At 35.2% G+C, this 21,333-nt stretch overlaps 9 protein-coding genes across 9 annotated transcripts; 5 read left to right on the top strand and 4 right to left on the bottom strand.

The window, feature by feature from the left end:
• Positions 1–107: 107 nt before the first annotated feature.
• Positions 108–1,456, top strand: MONOS_1690 (CDK-activating kinase assembly factor MAT1). Its single transcript, XM_067869772.1, has 2 exons — positions 108–1,105; positions 1,181–1,456. Exons 1-2 carry the CDS (start codon positions 138–140, stop codon positions 1,338–1,340), a joined length of 1,128 nt encoding a protein of 375 aa, XP_067727920.1. The 5' UTR covers positions 108–137; the 3' UTR covers positions 1,341–1,456.
• Positions 1,443–2,522, bottom strand: MONOS_1689 (putative Microfibrillar-associated protein 1; the record flags this gene model as incomplete). The annotated part of the gene is made up of 5 exons (XM_067869760.1): positions 1,443–1,671; positions 1,782–1,968; positions 2,038–2,209; positions 2,263–2,353; positions 2,403–2,522. The coding sequence occupies 5 exons, from the start codon at positions 2,520–2,522 to the stop codon at positions 1,522–1,524; spliced, it is 720 nt and encodes a 239-aa protein (XP_067727919.1). The 3' UTR covers positions 1,443–1,521.
• A 988-nt stretch (positions 2,523–3,510) lies between these two features.
• Positions 3,511–7,870, top strand: MONOS_1688 (putative glycosyl hydrolase family 2). Its single transcript, XM_067869750.1, has one exon. The coding sequence runs from the start codon at positions 3,530–3,532 to the stop codon at positions 7,385–7,387; it is 3,858 nt and encodes a 1,285-aa protein (XP_067727918.1). The 5' UTR covers positions 3,511–3,529; the 3' UTR covers positions 7,388–7,870.
• MONOS_1687 (uncharacterized protein) lies at positions 7,858–9,802 on the bottom strand. The gene is made up of 3 exons (XM_067869739.1): positions 9,773–9,802; positions 9,417–9,636; positions 7,858–9,354 (listed from the first exon to the last, which is right to left on the bottom strand). The coding sequence occupies exons 1-3, from the start codon at positions 9,780–9,782 to the stop codon at positions 7,992–7,994; spliced, it is 1,593 nt and encodes a 530-aa protein (XP_067727917.1). The 5' UTR covers positions 9,783–9,802; the 3' UTR covers positions 7,858–7,991.
• Positions 9,803–10,080: 278 nt separating this feature from the next.
• On the bottom strand, positions 10,081–12,420 carry MONOS_1686 (uncharacterized protein; the record flags this gene model as incomplete). Its single annotated transcript, XM_067869728.1, has 1 exon — positions 10,081–12,420. The coding sequence occupies one exon, from the start codon at positions 12,418–12,420 to the stop codon at positions 10,234–10,236; it is 2,187 nt and encodes a 728-aa protein (XP_067727916.1). The 3' UTR covers positions 10,081–10,233.
• Positions 12,421–12,449: 29 nt separating this feature from the next.
• Positions 12,450–13,214, bottom strand: MONOS_1685 (uncharacterized protein; the record flags this gene model as incomplete). The annotated part of the gene is made up of 1 exon (XM_067869718.1): positions 12,450–13,214. One exon carries the CDS (start codon positions 13,212–13,214, stop codon positions 12,450–12,452), a length of 765 nt encoding a protein of 254 aa, XP_067727915.1.
• A 1,547-nt stretch (positions 13,215–14,761) lies between these two features.
• Positions 14,762–14,995, top strand: MONOS_1684 (uncharacterized protein; the record flags this gene model as incomplete). The annotated part of the gene is made up of 1 exon (XM_067869708.1): positions 14,762–14,995. The coding sequence occupies one exon, from the start codon at positions 14,762–14,764 to the stop codon at positions 14,993–14,995; it is 234 nt and encodes a 77-aa protein (XP_067727914.1).
• Positions 14,996–15,726: 731 nt separating this feature from the next.
• On the top strand, positions 15,727–16,008 carry MONOS_1683 (uncharacterized protein; the record flags this gene model as incomplete). The annotated part of the gene is made up of 1 exon (XM_067869703.1): positions 15,727–16,008. The coding sequence occupies one exon, from the start codon at positions 15,727–15,729 to the stop codon at positions 16,006–16,008; it is 282 nt and encodes a 93-aa protein (XP_067727913.1).
• Positions 16,009–17,052: 1,044 nt separating this feature from the next.
• On the top strand, positions 17,053–18,780 carry MONOS_1682 (uncharacterized protein). Its single transcript, XM_067869692.1, has 4 exons — positions 17,053–17,127; positions 17,243–17,294; positions 17,367–17,859; positions 17,922–18,780. Exons 3-4 carry the CDS (start codon positions 17,497–17,499, stop codon positions 18,678–18,680), a joined length of 1,122 nt encoding a protein of 373 aa, XP_067727912.1. The 5' UTR covers positions 17,053–17,127; positions 17,243–17,294; positions 17,367–17,496; the 3' UTR covers positions 18,681–18,780.
• Positions 18,781–21,333: the final 2,553 nt, after the last annotated feature.

Genomic DNA, 21,333 nt, shown 5'->3' with positions numbered 1-21,333 from the left:
ATTTTCAATAACAAACGCTTTCTCATATGCTCATTCTTATTTGATTGGTTGTGAAAAATTGGATGAAACAAAAAAGTTTATGTGAAATAGCAAACCATCATAAATTATTTTTTTCCAACTTTTTTGTTGGTTGATGAATGAACCTCACATGTTCTGTTTGCAAAGGAAGTTCATATCTCAATCCAACATTTCAACTCGAAACACTCCCGTGCAATCATAAAATATGTTTTGATTGTCTTCAACGTCTTTTTTCAACTTCATCAACAACTGGAACAGTTTTATGCCCCGTTTGCGCGAAGCCGATAAGAAAAGGTCAAATCACATCACAGTCTTTTTTGTTTGATGATCAAATGATGCATAAAGAAATTGCAATTAGAAAGCAACTTTCGAATTTATTTTCTCTTCAACCTTCTGACTTTAAATCTCAGCAAGAATATGATTCATATCAGGAACAACTAGAGGATTATGTATTTAATCTTGTAAATGATTTTGAAGTTGCCTCAACAAAAGAACAGTTAAGCAAATTTGAGCATGCAAATGCTGCACGCATAGCTCACCGTCAGATCGAAAGAAAAGAACTTATGAAAAAGATGGCTCATGACCTAGAGCAAGAAAGGCGTGATCAGGAAGAAAAGCGCCAACGTTATATTGAAGAGCAACTTTCTAAATTGGAAGAAGAGCAAAAAAGAAAGAATGAAATGGCAAAGCATCTTGCAGAAGGGATGCAATTGACACCGCTTTCTTTGGACAGCACAAATGAATCTTCCACATCGCATTTAATTTCTGTATTTTCATCAATTTCAACTTCAGCAAAGCCAAAGCAAAATTCAGATGCTCAAACAGAGAATGGGGAGAAATCCGAGGATGTAGCGCAGGAAGAAGAAAATGCATCAGAAACCGTTGCACCAAAATTTCCAGCTACAATCCCAGAAAAAGCATCAGCTGCCATTTCTCTTGCGGAGGAGCGTCTTCTTGCACTTTCGAGGCAAATAATGCAGAATGAAGAGTATCCAAGGCCTGTTGATGCATCTGTAAAATCACTCGATTCTGCTTCAATTGCAGCGTTCCGCCATCGGAAAGACAAAAGCGGAAATCCACTTTCTTTGTTTGCAAATGATATTTTGAATTTTCTTTGTTTTATTTAATTTTCATTAAAAAATTTTTTTATTATGTTTATAAGAGATGAAATAGAATTAGCTTTAAGAGGAGGAGGATGCGATTCAGATGCCCCATCTATACGTTGTTATCAAGAATATCTAGCGTCAATTTTTGCCAAAGGGACAAAAGTGAAGAAGAAGAAAAAGAAGAAGGATGCTTCTTCAACGTCGGATGTTCATTGATATGGAGATTCGGCTTTTTTTCCTTCGCAATATTTACTCATTTCTAAACTTTGTGTTTTTCTTCTTTTATTTTATAAATAGATAGCAAAAACATGCTAGCTTCAAAACAAATAAACTTTTTTTCTTTGTATTTTAATGAAATGATTTTGAAGTGAGTTGATATCGAACAAATATAAAAATTTCACTTTCTTCTTTCTTCTTTTGGGTTTTCTCTTCCTCTTTTCGTTTTTTGCAATTGCCCCTCCAAAAATAGGTTATCATCAAATCGTGTGGTATCTTCTGCCACAAGATGTGTATATTTTGTATTGCTTTTCAATCCCCATCTCTTTTTCTAAGGGTAAAAGAAAAAAAAAATTAAATGATAAATTTCAGTTATCGCAAGGTTATAAACATGTTTGAAATATTGTTCAAAAACAACAAAAATTAATAGTAATGACAAACCTGCATCACTCCAGGAAGATTTTCCTTATCAAAACGATCTTCACCAGTTGGCTTTGAATAATCCCTTTCATAAATCTCATCTTCTCCTTGGAAAAAGGCACCTTTATGATAATATTTTTGAAGAAACTTCCATTTTCTTTTTGGTTGCTTTTCAGCTGCTTCTTTCAAATGCAATTCTTCGATTGCACTAAGTTAGAAAAAAGGTTTATTTATTGAAAATATAAAACATGGAACAACGTAATAGAAAATGTAATACTTTCTTTCTTCTTCGGTCATTTGGTCTCTATGTGTAAGTTCTTCTTGTTGTTTGAAAAAGTCTTCTCTTTCTTGAATAGTTCTTTGAATTCTTGAAAGTTCGCGTTGACGCCACATTTCATATTCAACTTCATCATCATCTTTGTCTGTATCATCTATCAAATTCGAGCCATCTTGATAAACAAAAAGGATCATATTTTAAAAATTTTATTTTGAATTATCGTACCATCCACTGCTTTTTTTGCTTCCTCTTCAGCAGCTTTTTCACTCAAAATGTTTGCATAAATGACTTCAGCTTTTTTTTCCTTTTCTAATTCCTTTGTTTAAATAAAGTCAATAATGAAAAGCTGCAAATAAAAAGAATACCGCTAATCTATACGCCTCTTCGTCGTTATCCTCTTCTTTTGCTGAAATGATTTCAGCTTGTTGAGAAAGAGTAGCCCTTTGTCCTCTAAAAAAGAAAATATTATTAATGTAAATAAGCATTGACAAGCCTAGGAATAAATACAGGTTTTAACAGTGGCCTTCTGACGTTAAATGCATTTTGCTATTTCCCAAAGGAATTTAAATTCAGATTCAAATGCACGTAGAAAAAATATAATTATCAAACGTTTTGAGGTTCCTCCTCCTCTTCTTCTGAAATTTCTTCCCACTCACTGCTTTCTGAGTCCAGCGATAATTTTAACTTAATAAAATAAAGGGGCATTTGTACAAATGGGACGATATTTTTTGCTTTATAAATTTTGTTCCATTCTGCACATTTAATTAATTTCTTAATTTTGAAAATTTTCCTATGTTTTTTTGATATGAGAATGAAATATTTCTCGTGATAAGATTGTGGAAAAAGTTTGGAACAAATTGTTGTTTTTTTTTAAAAATTAAAGAATTATGCCCCAAATATAATTGTTTTTCAAAAGTGTTGAAAAAGAAATAATTGTTTATATACTAATTTTTTTCCCCGTTTTATTTCATTTATTCTATTTTGTTCTTGAATTTTTTCACATTTGATTTGAAAGAATTCACAATTATTTCATGAATAACAAATTAATAATTAACTATTTCGATATTTCTACTATAAAAACTATTGCATGTTTCTATGTTAAATATGTTTGTTTGAAATCGAAAACGATTGAAAGCAAGTTTTCATTGAATTCAATGAATAGATACAAAATTAATAGTGATTTCATCAACGAATATAAAATATTTTTATTTTGAATTTTGATAAAAAAACATTAGTTCATTTTTATTAGAAATTCCTAAAGATGTTTTTGAGGTTTTGAGATTTTCACTGAAAGTTAAAAAAATAAAAATCATTAAAAACAAGCTTCTCAATTTTCTTTTCTTATCCTTTCTTTTCTGCGCATGTGAGTTTGTGAATAAGAAATGAAGTGATATTTATTTTTCATAAATAATCTATTCGATTCAACTTTTAAAAAACTTTATTGTAGAGATCATAAAAGATCGGAAATAAACATTTATTTCTTTATTTATTCATGTTTTTATTTTTTGCAATTGTGCTCGTTAAGCTGCAAGTTTCATCTCTTCCTGATATTAAAATTCTTGGAGAGCATTCACAAGAACTTCGAAATATCGCTTATTTGAGAGCTGCTTATCATTCAAGTTCAATAAATGAATTCAACACGGGCCATCTTGCAACAAATGGTCTATGCGGTACATCATCTTTACCACTGTCTTCGAAAATTGCATCTCAATATTCAGACCAGCCAAACATTCACAAAGTTCATCATCTTTTTAATTCTTCGCAACAAAGCACATTTCTCAGCATTCATCCACAAACTTGGATAAAAGTTGAAATATCAGGTCCACCTAAACTTCCGTCAACATATGTTATTTCTCCTTCTCCTGGAAGTCCAAGTCGAAATCCTCGGTCATGGAAATTACTTGGTTCTTTTGATGGTAATAAATGGACTGTTCTTGACACAAAAGTTGATTTTACTTTTTCAGAAGGATACAATCACCTTTATGCTTTTAATTTAACACAGCCTGCAAAATATAATTATTATTGTCTCAATATTACTCAAAACAATGGAAACTTGGAGGGATTCTTTGGAGGAATGATTCAATTTTCGCTTTTCGATATTTTTGATAAAAGTGGCAAAAGCATTTTTGGAAAGAAAAGGGCAGCAAATGAAAATGCCGAGAAATCCAAAAATGTTTTATTTGAGAATTATTGGGAGCCATTGAATAATCACTCAGAATGGCTTATTGTTGATTTTGGGGAACTAAGCGAAATTCATGAAGTTACCCTAACATTTAGCGAAGGATATATTCCACAGTCATATTCAATTGAAGTGTCCAATTGTACAGATGGAGAAAGAAAAAACAACAAAGCAGTATTTAAGACTGTGTATGAAGAGGCTGCAGCATCTTCAAAAAGCACTATTCAACATATTACATTTAACGATACAGTATACGGAACAATGATAAAGCTGTTTATTAAATCGGGGAAAACAAGACTTAAGCAGATTGAAGTGATGGGGATAAACGGACTTACTGTGAAACCATCTCCACAGCCGCAATTTGACAATGAAAGAATGCGTCAAGACCTGTCTGGCGGTAACTGGAAGCTTCAGCGAGCTTCGGAGGTGGTCGAAACTGGGGAAAGCATTTCTCTTGGGGATTATGACGATGATAATTGGGTGATTGCGACTGTGCCAGGAACTGTTCTGGTGTCGTATCTGAATTTAGGTGCCATTCCAGATCCAAACTTTGGTGACCAACAACTGCAGATATCAGACTCGTTCTTTACAACAGACTTCTGGTACCGAGACTCGTTTGATGTGAGCGAGAAGCTGAAAGGGAAGAGGTGCTGGCTGAATTTCGACGGGATTAACTGGAAGGCAGATGTGTGGGTGAACGGAGTGCGGCTGGGGAAGCGGATCGAAGGAGCATTCATACGAGGGCGGTACGACATCACACATCTTATAAAGTACAAGCCAGACACAGAAACAGCAAAACAGGATGGCATTCCACAAGGGTGCTTGAATCACATCGCAGTGTTTATACATAAATGCGAGCATCCGGGCGAAGTGGACACCAAAACAGCAGATTATGCAGGACACAACGGAGGCATTCTGGGCAAAGACAATCCGACAATTCATGCGAGCATTGGATGGGATTGGGTAATGACAATACGAGGCAGGAACACAGGGATTTACAATGATGTGTATCTGACATTCACAGGTGATGTTGTTATTAGAGATCCATGGGTAGAGACGCACCTTCAGGATGTTGATAATCCAGAAAAGGCGCTTCTCACATTCAGATGCGATGTGCAGAACGCACTAGGGGCATACAGTAATGATGAAGAACAGAGTAATAAAGAGCAGAATTATGGCGCGTTGACAGCTGAAATCCGAGCCACGTTGGAAGGAACCGATGTGCTATTTGTGACTACAGTGAAGCTTGAATCACTGGAAACGAAAACAATTGAAGTCAATGCCACTTTATCCAATCCGAGATTATGGTGGCCCAATCGATACGGAGAACAGTATCTGTACAAGTGCAATGTGAAAGCGAGAATAGTCTCATCGTCACGAAATGAAAGAGAAGGAGAACTTATCGCAAATGAGAATAAGAACACTTCAGAAACTGAACGAAGCAATTCTCCAAGTGACGAAATCAGCGATTTCTGCTGGTTTGATGTAGGTGTGCGAGAACTGGAGTTTTCAAAATCAGGAGTATTTCGCATCAGAGTGAATGGGAAGCCAATCTTCTGCTCTGGTGGGAACTGGGGGATGGACGAGTCGATGCTCCGCTGTCGGACGGCAGAAGACTATGAAACTCGTGTTCGGCTTCACAAAGAGGCTCACTTCACAATGATTCGCAACTGGGTCGGAATGACAGGAGACGAAGAGTTTTATGCAGCGTGCGACAGAAACGGCATTCTTATCCATGACGACTTCTGGCTAGCCAATCCATGGGATGGTCCAGAGCCATCTGACGAAAAGATGTTCATTGAAAACGCTAAGGATAAAGTCAAATTTGTGAGAAAGCATCCGTCTTTGTGCTTCTATTGCGGCAGAAACGAAGGACAGCCGCCTCGCGGGCTGTATGATCCGCTGAAGAGGGCGACGATTGATCTTGACGGGAGCAGGTTTTTCGTGGGATCGTCGGCTGATCCCTCGGAAGGTGTAGAGCTGCAGGGCAATGGCCCATACACAGTGCAAGGCCCGTATTACTACTACAACTATGGACAGAGTGTGTTTCACTCTGAAATGGGGATGCCGAATGTGCCGAGTGCTGAGTCTATTCGCGAGATGATTCCGTCCTACGGCTTGTGGCCGAGGGGCTTGATGTGGGGCCTGCACGACTTTGCCTCGGGCTCTGCTCAGAACGGAACGCGATTCGTCAGAGAAACAACACTTTACGGTGAAGACCGCAAGTTCAAGCAAGGGAATGCGCTTGTTCCAGCGTCAGAGTTTGAGGAGTTTGTGTGGCGTTCGCAGTTTGTGAACTACGAGAACCACAAGGCGATGTTTGAAGGGTATGCTTCGAAAGGGGCGAGTGCGCTTCTGATGTGGATGAGCCAGTCGTGCTGGCCGTCGATGGTGTGGCAGACGTACGATTTCTTCTTTGACACGAACGCAGGCTATTTTGGCTGCAAAAAGGCGAACCAGCCGCTGAACTTGATGTACAACTTCCACAGCAAGATGATATATCTTGTTAACAATGCGGGGAAAATGTGGAAGGATGTGAAAGTATATGCGTGGGTGCATTTGCCTAATGGAAAGCAGTACAGCAACACATCCGCCGTTGTGGATGTCTCATCTTCGTTTGTTACCACCAACCCTGGCATTTCCCCGAAATTCCCGTCTGACAGAAACTTTTTCCTCACCACGAAAGTAACGCAAAATGACGGAAACGGAGGCGAGACTGTTATTTCTGATAATTTCTATTGGGAAGGCGGAAGCTCTAACAGTAGAAGCTTGAGATATTTCACTTCCATTGAAAATGGCACTGTTGAAGTCAGCACCAGTACAGTGAAGAAAGAACCTTCGCGCTCTCTCCTATCTTTCTGGTCAGCCACTCCTGTGCGCAATTCATCTTCTTCTGTCATTCGCTTCAACATCACACTCCGCAACACCTCTCCAAACCCTCTTCTTCTTGTGCATTTGCGCATCCACCGCTTCTCAGAGAGCAACTCTCTGCTTGAGCGGGTGCTTCCTGTGTATTTCGAGGACAACTGGTTCGGCCTGATGCCGAGCTTCTCAAAGACAGTTTCTGTCGAGTTTGACGAGAAGCTGCTGCTTGGCGATCGGTTTGCCATTGTGGTTGAGGGGTACAACCTCAAACCGATGGTACTTCAGATGCCAGAGAAACAGGAATAGAAACGAGTGTTTATTTATTTGTTTTTTGTTGTTTGATTTTTTTTTATCTTTTCTTATCTATTATTTGCATAGTGTTTTTAACTTTTCACTTCAAAATTTTTTCTTTTCTTATCTTTCTCTTCTTTTTTCTTTTTCTTTTGTTCATTAGTGTGCATATTTTTTTGATATGTCTATTGTGATAAATTTAAATATTTATTGAAGTCAATTTGGATATTGACAGATTTTTTCGTTGTTATGATCGACTTGTCTCTTTTTTTAGATATTTTCTCGAAGGGACTTTGAACTATTCGATCAAGTACATCCTTTTGCTTTATAATTAGTACACTTACGAAACACTTTTTTTAACCGAAGTTTTCTGAAACGCTTTCCATTCGGTTGTTGTCAATTTGTTACTCGTTGCTTTTTCACATTTGGTGAAATAACAATATAAAATAAAACGACTTTATGTGTAAAATCACTAAAAGTCAAAATACGCTATTCCAATGTTTTGTTTTTTCTTTTGTAACTTTACATGAAATAATTTGTTTTTCATCATAAAAAATAAAAAACGTGAAGTGAAAATTATTCATTAATTATTAAAACTGCATGCTCTATCCACAAATATTCATTTTTTCGTCCTTGCTCTGTCTTTTTCAGCTTCTCTTCTTCTTTCACTCTCTCTTTTATTCTTTCTTTCATCTCCACTTTCGCTTTCACTTCTGCTGTAGCTGCTACTTTCACTGCCGCTATCGCTATCGCTTTCACTTCTACTGTAACTTCTCCTTCTTCTCTCTCTCTTGACTCTGCTCTCAGATTCGCTTCTGGATTCGCTTCCTGAAGTGCTTTCAGACCCGCTTTCAGATTCGCTTTCTTTCTCTTTTCTTGATGTCTCTTTAATTTTTCTATCTTTTTCTTCATATTTGGATTTTGATTTGCTTTTCTCTTTCTCTTTCTCCGGATTTCTTGTTTTAGAGTGACGTTCTTCTCTGGAATAATCGCTTTCACTTTCATCGTTGAAAGAATCGTCCCTGCTTCTTCCTCTTCCTCTGTCTCTACTCCTTTCTCTTTCCCTTCCTCTGTCTCTGTCTCTGTCTCTGTCTCTTTCTTTGTCTTTTTCTTTATCTCTATCTTTATCCCTTTCATATTCTCTTTCTCTTTCTCCTTCCATTTCCCTAACTTTCTCGGACTTTCTTTCTTGTTCTTTTCTCTTTTCATTCTCTTTCTCTCTTTCTCTTTCTCTTTCCTTTTCTTTTTCTCTGTCTTTTTCTCTTTCTCTGTCTTTCTCCCTTTCCCTTTCCCTTTCCCTTTCCCTTTCCTTTTCCCTTTCTCTATCTCTGTCTCTGTCTCTATCCCTATCTCTTTCCCTATCCCTATCCCTATCCCTGTCCCTGTCCCTGTCCCTGTCTTTTTCCCGTTCCCTATCTCTGTTTCTTTCCCTATCTCTTTCTCTTTCTCTTTCGTCTTCTCTTTTCCTTTCACTTTCTCTGTATCTATGCCTATCGATGTCCCTTTCTCTCTCCTTTGAATCTTTTCTATCTTTGTAATCCCTTTCTTTATGCTCCGTTCTTTTATGTCTTTTATCATCTTCTTCTTCTAATTTTATTTTCTTCGATGATTTATCACGCTCGTATCTATATTCTCTACTTTCTCCATTTTTTCCATCTTCACTTTCGGTCCCTCTCTTTCTCTTTACTCTCTCTCTCTTTGACAATCTCCTTTCCATATCTTTGGGAAATCGCATAGGCCCATCATCCTTATCAGCTTCGCGTCTCCAGTTCCAATAATCTCTGCTTTTTGTATCCAATTCTTGCCTGTCAGCATCAAAAGGTTTCTTTGGACCGTTGAAAGTTCTTTTTTGGGTAGCAAATTGTTTGAAGGCTGCTAATCGAGGATCACTTTCGTCAATATCTTCTATCTTTTCTGTGTCATCATTTGAAACAGCTTTTGCCAATGGTTTTTCTGTTTCATTGAGTTTATTTAGGCTTTTCCTAAGATTATTTATCAAATTTCAAATTTAAACATGAAAAATTGATTTGATTCAAATGCAAACTGAATGTCCTCAAGAGATTCACCAGATTCTAAGCGCTGAGCTATTTCTCTTCGCATTTTCTCTTCTTTCATGAAGGAGGAGGATTGAACGCGGCGTATTGGTTTCATGGCTTTCTTTTTTTCCAAAGCTTCCTCGGAAACAACAGTTGTTTGCACATACCCAAGATTTCTTGTTATATGCCCGCTTGTTGCAGTACCACGCGGAGTAACCAATCCAACGCCTGAAATAAAAAAGAAAATAAAAATATTTTTCAAGCATCAAAGTTCAAAGAACATAAATCATTATAATAAATATTTATAAATAATGTATTGAAGATTCCGACATAACAAAAAATAGCATAAAAGCACGTTACATACCTTGGTACATGAAGAATTATTCTGGATCATAAATGCTTTATTTTTTTTTCACAAAAAAGGAGAAAAATATTAAAAAGCAAAAACACACCAATCAAGAAATTGAATGAGATAAGAATCTCATAAAATGATATAAAATTCAACTTTTTTTTCCAAAAATATTGTGAATTATTATTTTGTGATTAAAATATTTGATAAAAAATTGTTTTTTATCACATTTCTAACATATATAAAATAATGCATAAAAGCATTACAACAGACGTGAAAATTACACAAGAGATTTCCGGATGTACAAAATTACTGAAATAAGACTTGAAAAACTAAATTATACAAAAACCACACCAAACTAACAAACGAAAAAATCCTTTAAAAAATAGAACATTTGCAATTAACACAATAATTATAACACAAAAAGAAAAAAGAAAAAGAAAAGAAAAGCAAAAAAATACTTTTTCCTCAATTCATTATTGGCAATCAGTCAAAGAATCCGTCTGCGTTGGTGCAGTTGATGCAGTTGAAGTAGTTTTAGCAGCAGAGAGTGGAAGCTGAACTGAAGGAGGGGTAGAGAAAAGGGGAGCTTGTTGTTGAGGCTGCACAACGCACGAGATGCATTTGACACGTGCCATGATGCGTTCGAAATCAGATTGGGAGGAAGAAGAGGAAGAGGAAGAGGAAGAAGAAAAAGAAGAGGAAGAAGAAAAAGAAGAGGAAGGAGAAAAAGAAGAGGAAGAAGAAGAAGAGGAAGAGGAAAATGTTGATGAAGACGATGAACACGACGGAAATAACGAGAATTTTGAAGGATGAGAAAGATATTCAGATGACTTATTATAAGTGCCTTTGCTTACAATGAAAGGTGAAGTGACCGAATGAAAAGAATCATCCGAAGGAGCAAATGAAGAATTTTGTGCGTTGTGATTGCAAGTTGAATTGAGATGTGAAGGCATAAGATAGTTTATTGATCCTAGTGACTGAAAACTTGCTTTGTGATTGGAGTCATCTGAATTCTCTGTTCTGTTTGCGTTTTTGAAGCATTCATTTATTTTTTCTTCAGTCACATAAGATAAATCATATTCTTTTGGCTTTGAAATATCGATTTGCTGGTTTAGAAATGGAGTGTTTGAAGCAGAATTTTCAAAGAAATCTTCAGACTTCGGTCTTCTTGATGAAATATTTGAAATGTTTTCTTCCGTTGGAAAGTGAAGTGAAGAAGAAGAATTTGAAGTGGAAGAAGAAGAAGAAGAAGAAGAAGAAGAAGAAGAAGTTGAATTTGATGATTTTGAATAAGAAGAAGAAGACAAGAGAGAAGGTGATTGATCGCTCGGAGTTTCTTCAAGAGGATTATGAAAAGTTGATTCAGATGTGTTTTCGTTCTGAAAAGGAGATGAAGAATATAGCGAGGAAGAAGAAGAAGAAGAAGAAGAAGAGGAGGAGGAGGAGGACAATGAATAAGAAGGAGAGTGAGGGGATGGAGGAGGAGAATGAGGAGAAGGAGCAAAAATACGTGACGGAGGAGAAAGTGGAGAAATGGGAGAAACAGGAGAAGGAGGAGGAGGAGGAGAGGGAGGAGAAGGAGGGGAAGAAAGAGGAGAAAGAGGAGGAGAAAGAGAAGAGGAATAAGGGGGAGGTAGAGGCAGAGGTGGATGTGGTGATGGTGGAGGAGGGAGTGGAGGAAGATGAGGAAGAGAAGAAGATGATGATGCATCCATAACATTGAAAGCATTGTCATAGCTCTGCTTCATTTGTTCGTTTGGATGTATCATTTGAAGTGAATTAGAGGCAATTTTTTGATATTCTGTATCATTCACAGTGTTTGACAATAACAATGATGATGATGATGATTTCGTTGTTGATGCTGAAAAGAAATCAGATTTTTGCTGAGAATACAAATTGCTCTCTGGAAAACTGAAAGGAAGAGAAAATTGTGGAACAAAATGGTTAAAATCCGAAATTTTTGATTTATCAGACAAAGATTGATAAGGAAATGAAGTGTGTTGTGGTTGTTGCTGCTGCTGCTGTTGCTGTTGCAATGGCCGATCAACTGAAGAAATAGAAGAGAAAGAAGTCGAAACATCTGGTTGAAATGGAAGGGAGGGAAGAGAAGAAAGAGAAGAAAGAGGCGAGCAGATGGAAAGGGGCAAATTGCAGTCATCTGCAAGCTCAAACGAGATTTTGCTTTCGAAACGCTTTGTTCTGCGTTTGTTGGCTTTGTCGATCTTTTTCTGTTTTTTATACCGCTTTTTTTCGAGAGCAGACAAGTAGTAGTGGTATGATGTGTATCTCGAAAGAGAATGTGAAGAAGAAAAAGAAGAAGACGAAGGAGAAGGAGAAGGAGAAGAAGAAGATGATGATGAGAATGATGACAGAGACGATAAAGAAGATAACGAGGCAGATGCACAAGAATCATCCGATAAACAAGCACCTTCTCCCCAAATCTCAGAATTTTTTCCCTGTTCTGAACTTCCACCTCTTCCCAGCTGATGTTTGCTCTGCCACTTCCGATGCTTCTTCTTTCTCGTTTCAACCTCTTTTTTCTGCACTCTTCTTAGGCGCTCCTTTTCCGTCATCCGTTTTGCCTTCTCTTTTGCTCTTGCTTTCTTTTCTCTCTTTTTGATTCGCCTTGTCAATGCTTCAATGTCCATGTCATCGTGCATTCCTTCTTCAGCATCGCCAAGCGCTGTCTTCAGCTCTTCCAAGTCGGCTTTTCGCTGCTGCTGGAGGAATCACTGCACATTGACTCAGAGAGCAACAAAGAAGAAGAAGAAGAAGAAGAAGAAGAAGAAGAAGAAGAAGAAGAAGAAGAAGAAGAAGAAGAAGAAGAAGAAGAAGAAGAAGAAGAAGAAGAAGAAGAAGAAGAAGAAGAAGAAGAAGAAGAAGAAGAAGAAGAAGAAGAAGAAGAAGAAGAAGATGATGATGATGATGATGATGATGAAGCAATTGCTACCGAAATATGCCCAGGGAGTGCGCATTCACGCAATAATCGACTTTTCCTCCTTTCTTTTCCAACTTTTCTGTCTCCTGCTTTTTCTTCTTCTTCTTCTTTCTGTTTCAGTTGCTCTTCAGCTTCATTCCACATTTGCCGCTCGTCTTCGTCGATGACTCCTTCTTTTCTGAGCCACACACCAAACTGCTTTTTGTAGGCAACTGCGTCTTTTATCTGCGACTTAATCCTCTTCTCATTCTTAATAGCATGCTTCTTCTCAAGTTGGATAAGCTTCTTTCGTTCTTTCGATACACTCTTAAGTGCCTTTCTCTTTGCTCTTGCTCTTGCACTAGCCTCGTTCTGAATGTTAGGGTGTTTCGTTTCTCTGGGCGCGAAATCGATATTGCCATACTTTGTCTTCAATTCTTTTTCCATTTCAATCAGGCTTGCCCATCTTTTTTCTCTCTTCAAATTACTGATAGATTCTTCGTCATCATCTTCTTTCCATTGTATTCGCATATGCATCAATATAATATCCTCGAGAGAGCTTCCGCTCAAAGAGATTTTATGTGTTTTTATTTGATTTTCCAAAGAACAATCCTCAACTTTAAACTGCGTCTCATCTTGCTTTTCAATTTCTTGCACAGCATCAATTGAGAATCTCTTATCATGCTCAATTATTTCACGATCTCCTTTGCTCGCGGAATCTTGCTGAATAGTTCTTGTTTGAAGTGAATCATTTGTATGGGATTCACAAATTTCATCGTTAAAAGAACAATTCCGATTTTTCTTAAATTCTTGAAATGAACATGTTTTCTTACAACAATTCAAGGAAGAAGAAGCACATGGAAACAACGAATTTCCTTGAAAATGTCCTGAAAAAGCTGATTGTTGATCACAGTTCTCAAACTCAGAATCTTGATAAATTTTAAATGTTATTGAACTCTCACCATTCTGGTCAGAATCTTTCAAAATCATTGGGTATGCATTTTCACTAAAATTTGCAACATTAAAGCGGAGTTTGCTCGTCGTAGCAAAATCTGATGAAGTTTCACTAAAAATTATTTTTGGAAAAATATAAAACAAAAAAACCTGACGAAGATATAAAAGATATTGATGATATTAAAGAACTTGTCTTATTAGTAGCAAATGCGTTAGTGATAGAACTTTGTGTGGAATCCATCAAAATTTTCACATGAAATAATGAATTAATATTTTCCACCAAAAAATTAAAAATATCCTAGCTCATGGAATTTTCTCTGAAAATAAAGGTATCAATATATGTGCAAATAATCATACCGCTAAATTTCATGTCCAAAATTGTTCCAATCGATAAAAGAACAAATTAGAACTTCAAAAACTTTCTATTATGGTAGAAGATACAAATTCAATTTACGTTATTCTGTCGCTCAGTTCAATTATTTTTATATATAAATAAATCGTTCAAAAATTAAAAAATAAGCCAATAATTTTTTGATCATCAAAAAATTAAAATTGTTTTTATCTCAAAAACAAAAGGCTTCCAAAAAATTGCAACAGTCTTTCATTAGCACATTTAATGTAATTATATTATAGACAAAATTTCTAAAACATCTGAGGATGATGATATCTTCGGATAATACCGCAAATCCTCTACGCATTTTTTCAATCAGTTTTCATTTTTGTTATTCTTTTGATATTGCTCGTTTTCCTCCACAAAATACTCACAATAAAATGCTATTCTCAATTTCCTCTGTTTTCCAATATTATCCCAAGCAGCAGAATCTGATTCAGATTCAACCTCAGCTCCAGTACAGATATATCTTCAAAAGATATTTTCTATTATCCTGCAGACTCCTCATCGGCCTCACAAGGCTTCGCCATCACATGTACAATCACCCTTTTCTTCTTCTTCTTCTTCTTCTTGTTTTCATTTCAATTCTTTGCCTGAAGAAACCCTGATCCATCAATTCACTTCCCTCAAATACTGAAAAAACTCACAGCTGATTGGCCTTTGTGTCCAAATGCTGATGTTGAGCTTGATCTTCTGATGGAGCTGCCAACAGAAGAGACGGAGTATTTTAAAAACATTCATGTTGTCATCAAAGTGCAGCAGTTTTCCATTTCTCTCAACACCCCATCCTTTTTCGTCTTCTTCGTCTGTTTCATCGCTATTTATGCAACGTGGAAGTGGAGTGGAGAAGGTGGCAGAGGATGAACAGTCATCATCATCTCCATCTGAGCCTGCAATCAGCTCTTCACATTCTTCAGCCAGAGCTGCAACAAACTTATCATTAACAGAAATGGACAACATGAGAGATGGCTGAAAATTGTGGTGCCTGAGGAAGCCGCGGTGAATGAACAGTGCATGTTGCTGTTGCTGATGCTGTTGATGCTTCTGTCCCCTCAGACGCTACGATTGAATTTTTTTGATGAGACTTGTGGAATTCTCTATGTTCCTTTCAGTTCTGCAGTTTGAGAGCTTCCGTCTCATGCAGCCTTGATGGGAGCGCAGTCAAAGAAGGAAGAGGATATTTAAGGTGGAGGATGTGAACAGCATTCCCCTCAATCTTCGATCCGTTTGACCAATCGCTGCTTCAATTGCCGAACGTGCGGTTAGTGTAGCTGCTTCAACAGTCGATGCATGTGATGGTGAAATTTGAACGAAGAGACAATGTGAGAAGATAGAGATATTGTGGAGAAGGAATTGGAGGAAGTGGGGACGAGAATGGAAGATTTGGTTCTGTAACCTGAAGCGATTGCGCTGGTAGTGCTGGAGGAGCGAGAAGAAGCAGAGGAAGGAGAAAGGAGAAGAAAAGTGGAGAAAAGTGGGAAAAGAAGATGAAGGGAGAGAGGGACGTGATGGGAATGAGGAGAAAGGTGGGTATCCGACAGCGCACAGAGAGTTTGTTGAGAGAATCAAAGAGAAACAGTGAAAGCTGGAAGAAGCAATAGCTCCACTGGTTGTGGAGGTACTAGGGCTGAGTCGGCTGAGGTTTGTGAAGGCGGGGCGAAGGTAGAGGCTGAAGTTGAGGCTGTTGCAGACAAGCAAAATTCAATGGAACCTGAAGTGTGCAGATCTTTGCCAGGAGATGGCATTCAACAGGAGAACAGGAGAGCAGAAGAAGCAGCAGATGGATCATTTGGGCATAACTTCAGACTGAAGTTCAGATGGAGGGGGAAAGATGTGAAACAAGTGCAAATATCAATGAAAGGTGTCGTAATGAATGAGGAGCAAAAGGAAAATGGCACCACAATTGATTTGGAGAAGAAGAAGAAAGAAGAAGAATCTGAAAGAGAAATGAAAAGAAATGAGTTTGATGATGCTCCTCAGAAATAGCAAAACAACAAAGGCGAACAAGACTCATCTGAAGAAAATGCATTCATTATGAACAGATTCGAATTTCTTAACAGCCAACAGCAACAACAGAAGGAAGATTAATTTTGTGTTGCATCATGAGAATTTGATGGCTATTCAAACAACAAATTCTCAAATACAAAGAAGACCTTTTTTCCACCAGCCAAGCTATAATATCGTTAATGAAGAGATCGAAGGAGAAGGAGAAGAAAACTCACTGCCTTCAAAAATGCTGCTTTAAATGGATTGTCCTGCGAATGACGCTCAGCACAAATAATGCTGTTGGTTGGAGTGGGGAAAAAAGATACAAAGCAAAAAGAAATTTGTTTTGAATTGATTTTAAAAATTCCTCAAAAGAACGCATACATCTTCCCCGTCGCAAATGCAGAGGATTGTCAATCACTAATGCTGTCAATCTCCTTTTCCATTGTTTCTCAGTGCTCATTTCTCCATCATCATTTTCATCAATAAATATCCTGCTTTCGATACCATCATCCACATTTTTTTTCTGATTAAAATAATTGGCATTTTATCTTTCTTTCCAAGTGCTTTCTAATTGTTGACATTCTTCTTTTCATTCTCAACCAAATGCTTTTCAATCAAATATGTTTTCTTCACCTGTTCCAATTGAATACAAAAATTATGCAATTCCCATCTGCTGACTGTCTCTCGGCACAGCACTCTTCTGACGTTCTCCTCAGAAAAACAAAGAAATGGCCATTTCTATAATTTATCAGATTCCTGCACTCTGAGAAGGCCACAGATGGAAACATCTTTAAAATAAACCAGAACAATAAAAAATACACATATGCAGATGCTTTAATTTAAAAACAAAATTGTTGTATTTCGTTTGTCATCCAATTTCAAAAAATCATCCAACAGAAATTCAAAATCAACTTATCACAATCATACCAGCTGTTGCAACAGAAAATATTATTTCTAATTCTATAGGTTATGTTCACTCACTGAACTCTCATTTTGTGCGGATATCCATATCGAAAGATCCAAATTGATCAAAAATTCCATAACAACAAACAGAAAAAACAAAGAATTCTTTATCTTTGTAATTACAAATTGAAAATGTCAACATTTGATGGAACGGTTTGAATGCACATATTTTATTTGATTGTTTTATGTTGTTTCTCCATCTTTTTCTTCTTTATAAACAAATGCGAATTAAATGTTAATATCAAAATGGTGATTTTTTTTTTTTGAGCGAAATATTTTTGAAAAAATACAGGAGACTGTCTACACAAAAAAGTTCAATGGTTTGTGCTAATTGTTGCGTTTGAATCCTTGATTGTTGAGAATTTATTTTTAATATTCATATTTATTTGCAGAATTGTTTTCTGGATTGGAAGATTGTGATGAAGATGAACAGAGAAAGAAAACAGGGGAAATGAATGAAATAGTTGATGGAATGAATAAGGAAGAATTCAAATCCATTTTTAAAAAGAACTATTTGATAAAATGAACAAGTTGATTGGAAAAAAGAAAATAACAATGGAAAATGCTTTTTATTTGCTGAAGCGCATTGGATTTTACAAAGCATTGAAAAATATATGGAATCACAACTTTGAAAAATCTTTTCTGAACAAAAGATTCGAACAGATGATCAGTATTGAAGAAAAAAAGGGAAAAGAAGAAAAAAACGAAAAGCTTTTGATAGATCTTTGTGAATGTTATCTTTCACTTAACAACAGATTTTCTTCGGAAATACTATCAATTTGTGTGCCTTGTCTTCTAAAAGTCGGATTGAAGAAAGACGAGACCGATGAAACTCAGAAGGAAGTTGAAATGACGTTGCTGGCTTTGAGCGAAATAGGATATTGGGTTTGAGAACCTTATTACCATTTTGATATTGTTGAATTGTATTTTCCTCCTTTTTTGAACAGGAAATGAAAAGAGGACTGTATCTGAATGAGATCGAAGCGATCATCAGATATCATCATGAGCATCACAATCTTTCACGACTTGCATATCAATCAGCTTGGCAGTTTTTGATTTTCCGAATTTACAAAGACTATAGCTTGGAGGATGTTATTGTGAACGAACTGCATTTTGGAAGAGAAGCAGCAAGAGAATTGAAAGAGCTGAGAGAAAGTGTTGATTGGAAGAGAAAAGAAGAAAGAGGAAAAGAAGCGAAAGAAGTGATTGTGATCTGGAGATGGATTAATGCTATTGATAATTACTTGACATGGTGCGCATTGTGGAGTGAGGAACTTGTTGGGTTTTTAGGGAGCATTGTTCAGGTATTTCGAGAAGTGAAGGATAATCATAGAGAAGTTATTTACAAGTGTATTTATTCCTTGAAAAATGCCGCAGAAAGTAGAGTTATAAAAGTTGAAGAATTACTGAAAAACGAAGCTGTTGATGTTGTTTTGGAGGAAATTCATCAGCCAAAGTTGTATGACAAGATGACATATGAATGCTTACTCTTCTTTCTGCATATTTCTGAAAGACTGAAAGAAAAAGAGTATTTTGAATCAGATGATAAAGTTAGGAAGACATCAAAGAGAGTGATATTTGAAAAGATAGAGGAAGAAGGATACGAAGATATTATTTCAAGCTTTCTTGAAACTTTTGACTCTTTAAACATAAAACTCTATCCTTATTTATCGTTGAAAATATCTGATTATTTTGTGAATGTTTGAAGAAATTCATTGAATTTTTTATCATGATTTTTTCTTTCTTTCTATTTTTTTTTAATTGTTCATTACACAAAACTATACAAAAATTTATTTTCATATCCTTGCTTAAAGTGATTTATTATCCAGATTCATCAAAATGAAGTAAAGCAACAACAAAAAAATTTTTTTAAACTATAAAATTTAAATTAAATTCTGAAAATAAAGTTTTTCTTCGTTTCCTTCATCTTTTACAGTTCATTCTCTTTTCTCACTCTCTTTTCTCTGCAAATTCTTACTCTCTTCACATGAACCATCATATGAAATAACTCTGACCAACCAAAATCTTCAAAAGGAGAATTCACACAGTATTCCATGTTGATTCAGAGGAACATGGAAAAATATGTTGCTTTTTTTCTAATTTTCTCCCCCCTTTCAGCAGATTTGAGAGGGATTGTAAAGAAAAAATGAAACACACTTTGTTGAAACAGTTTGTCATTCACCATCCAAGTTGAATTCCAAAAAATAGTGTATTACTTTCTCTTCTATGGGAAAAATATTTCACTTCTTTCTTTCATCTTCGAATATATCTGATTCTTCATCTTAAAAAAAAAATTCACTGAATAAAAAAAATACGTCTCAAAATTGGATAAAACATTTGAAAGTCTGACATGGACTGCAGTTATTGTCATCTTTTAAATACTCTTTTTTATAATTATTTTTAACTTTTTATCATTATTCAAAAAATTAAATTTGTTCGGAAAATCGGAAATGTGTTTTTTTCGAATTGAAAATGACACACTATTATTTGGAACACAATCTTGATCGGACATAATCACATATATTTTTGCACAACTTTTTGTGACAACATCTAATTGTGATTATAGTTATTGTTAATAATGGTGGAAACTTTCAATAACTGTGGGCAGTTGCATTATCTCAACAACTGTTGACAGTTGCATTTTGACAATAAACCTAATTATTCCCTCAATGCATATGAACTTATAAGACATACAGAAATGAAACAACTTTTTCAGCAGAATTTAAAAAAACACATTTTGAAAATTCGGAGAAACTTGAATAATCTTATTTGGGGCAAAATTCTTGCATTTATTAAAAAACCAACTATTTGTTCCAAACTTTTTCCTCGACCTTATCATGTTTAGTCTTTCATCTCCATGTCAAAAAACGAAGAAAAATTTTTGAAAATGATGAAAATATTTGTAAGTGTGGAATGGAACAAAATTCATAAAACGAAAAATTTTGTCCCATTTCTCCTTATTTCTTTAAAAATAGAAATGTTATTTTATTTATTGAAAGAAGCAAGTTGTTTCATTTTCGTATGACTTATAAGTTTATAATTATTGAGGGAATAATTGGGTTAATTGTCAAAATGCGACTGTCCACAGTTATTGAAAGTTTCCACCATTATTAACACGAACTATATGTAAGATGCGACATTTAACAGAAAAATTAAAAAAAAATTTCTGAAATATTAAAAAAATATGTGTCGATTTTTTAATTTTTGGAAATTCTTCACAAAATCACATTTTTCAATAAAAACAACAATTTTTAAAGTTTTATAATGTTGTTCAGACTTTCTAAAATGTGTTTTTGAAAAATCAAAAAATTGAGATTTCTGTTATAAAAGTCGATTTTTCTTTGAGAAACGAACGAATTATGAGACAAAATGTGATTGTATATAAAGTCCTGTGATTATATGCGATGGGAAATTAATGAAAAACAAGCAAAAAATGTTCATATACAGAAGAATGTGACTATTAACGAACGTGATTGTATTCGACGTAATTATATCCATTTTCGACTGTATTCAGTTTTATTTGTTTTTATAGAAAAAATATTTCATTAAAACAGTGCTTTCGTTTTTCGAAAAGTTGGAATATCAAACAAATTGACATGCATTTTGATTAGAAAAAAATATAATGGAATAATTTTTCAGCGAAATTTTGACAAATCACAAACAAAAGTGTGATCAATAAAAAAAAAAAGAAAAAAGAAAACTTTGATCATGGGTTATTAAAATGAATTGTTTTTGAACTCTTAAAAATAGTATTAACGGTTTATTTGATATCTTTTTTATACATTCTTCAGATTTGTTTTTTTTTTTTTTTTTTTTTTTTTTATGAAAATAAAAATTAAAAAATTAAAAAACAAGCATAATATTTTTTGATAACCAAAAATATTAATTACTTTATTCTCAAAAACAAAAGGCTTCCGAAAAATTGAAACAGTCTGTCATTAACACACTTAATGTTATTATATTACAGACAAAAATTTTATAAGATCCAAAGATGACGATATCTTCGGATAATACCCTTTGCAGTTTAAAATCTCTTTTCATAAACTTCCCATGCACTTCATTGCAAACATGAAATTCAATTATTAAAATGTAATACAGATGATCAACAACTCTCATAAGTTTCAAGCTGTTATATATTGCAATAACATTGTAAAGACATAAAAGAAAAATAGTTCTTCAAAATAAAATAAAGAGAAGACTGTTCCTCAAACTTCAAATTCAAAAAAAAACTCTCAACAAACGGATTAACTTTAAAAAAACACTAAATTTCAAATATCAACAACTTAAACAATTTGTAACAAAAATAAAATTTACATTTCTTCATTTGCTTGGCACAAAGATAAAAAAAAAAAAAAACAA

The sequence above is a fragment of the Monocercomonoides exilis genome (assembly GCF_001643675.1).
Source record: "Monocercomonoides exilis strain PA203 chromosome Unknown scaffold21-1407046, whole genome shotgun sequence".
NCBI classification, from domain to species: domain Eukaryota; phylum Preaxostyla; order Oxymonadida; family Polymastigidae; genus Monocercomonoides; species Monocercomonoides exilis.
The sequence above is the reverse complement of the archived record's forward strand: the minus strand, read 5'-3'. Positions and strand labels throughout refer to the sequence as shown.

What these genes read in the sequence shown, in the direction of transcription:
- MONOS_1690 (XM_067869772.1), top strand. Translation starts at nt 138, where the DNA reads ATGAACCTCACATGTTCTGTTTGCAAAGGAAGTTCATATCTCAATCCA. An exon ending in AGCGGAAATCCACTTTCTTT is followed by an intron (nt 1,106 to 1,180) that starts GTTTGCAAATGA and finishes TATGTTTATAAG; the next exon opens with AGATGAAATAGAATTAGCTT.
- MONOS_1688 (XM_067869750.1), top strand. Translation starts at nt 3,530, where the DNA reads ATGTTTTTATTTTTTGCAATTGTGCTCGTTAAGCTGCAAGTTTCATCT.
- MONOS_1687 (XM_067869739.1), bottom strand. An exon ending in GAATCTCTTGAGGACATTCA is followed by an intron (nt 9,355 to 9,416) that starts GTTTGCATTTGA and finishes AAATAATCTTAG; the next exon opens with GAAAAGCCTAAATAAACTCA.
- MONOS_1682 (XM_067869692.1), top strand. Translation starts at nt 17,497, where the DNA reads ATGAACAAGTTGATTGGAAAAAAGAAAATAACAATGGAAAATGCTTTT. An exon ending in TGAGCGAAATAGGATATTGG is followed by an intron (nt 17,860 to 17,921) that starts GTTTGAGAACCT and finishes TTTTTTGAACAG; the next exon opens with GAAATGAAAAGAGGACTGTA.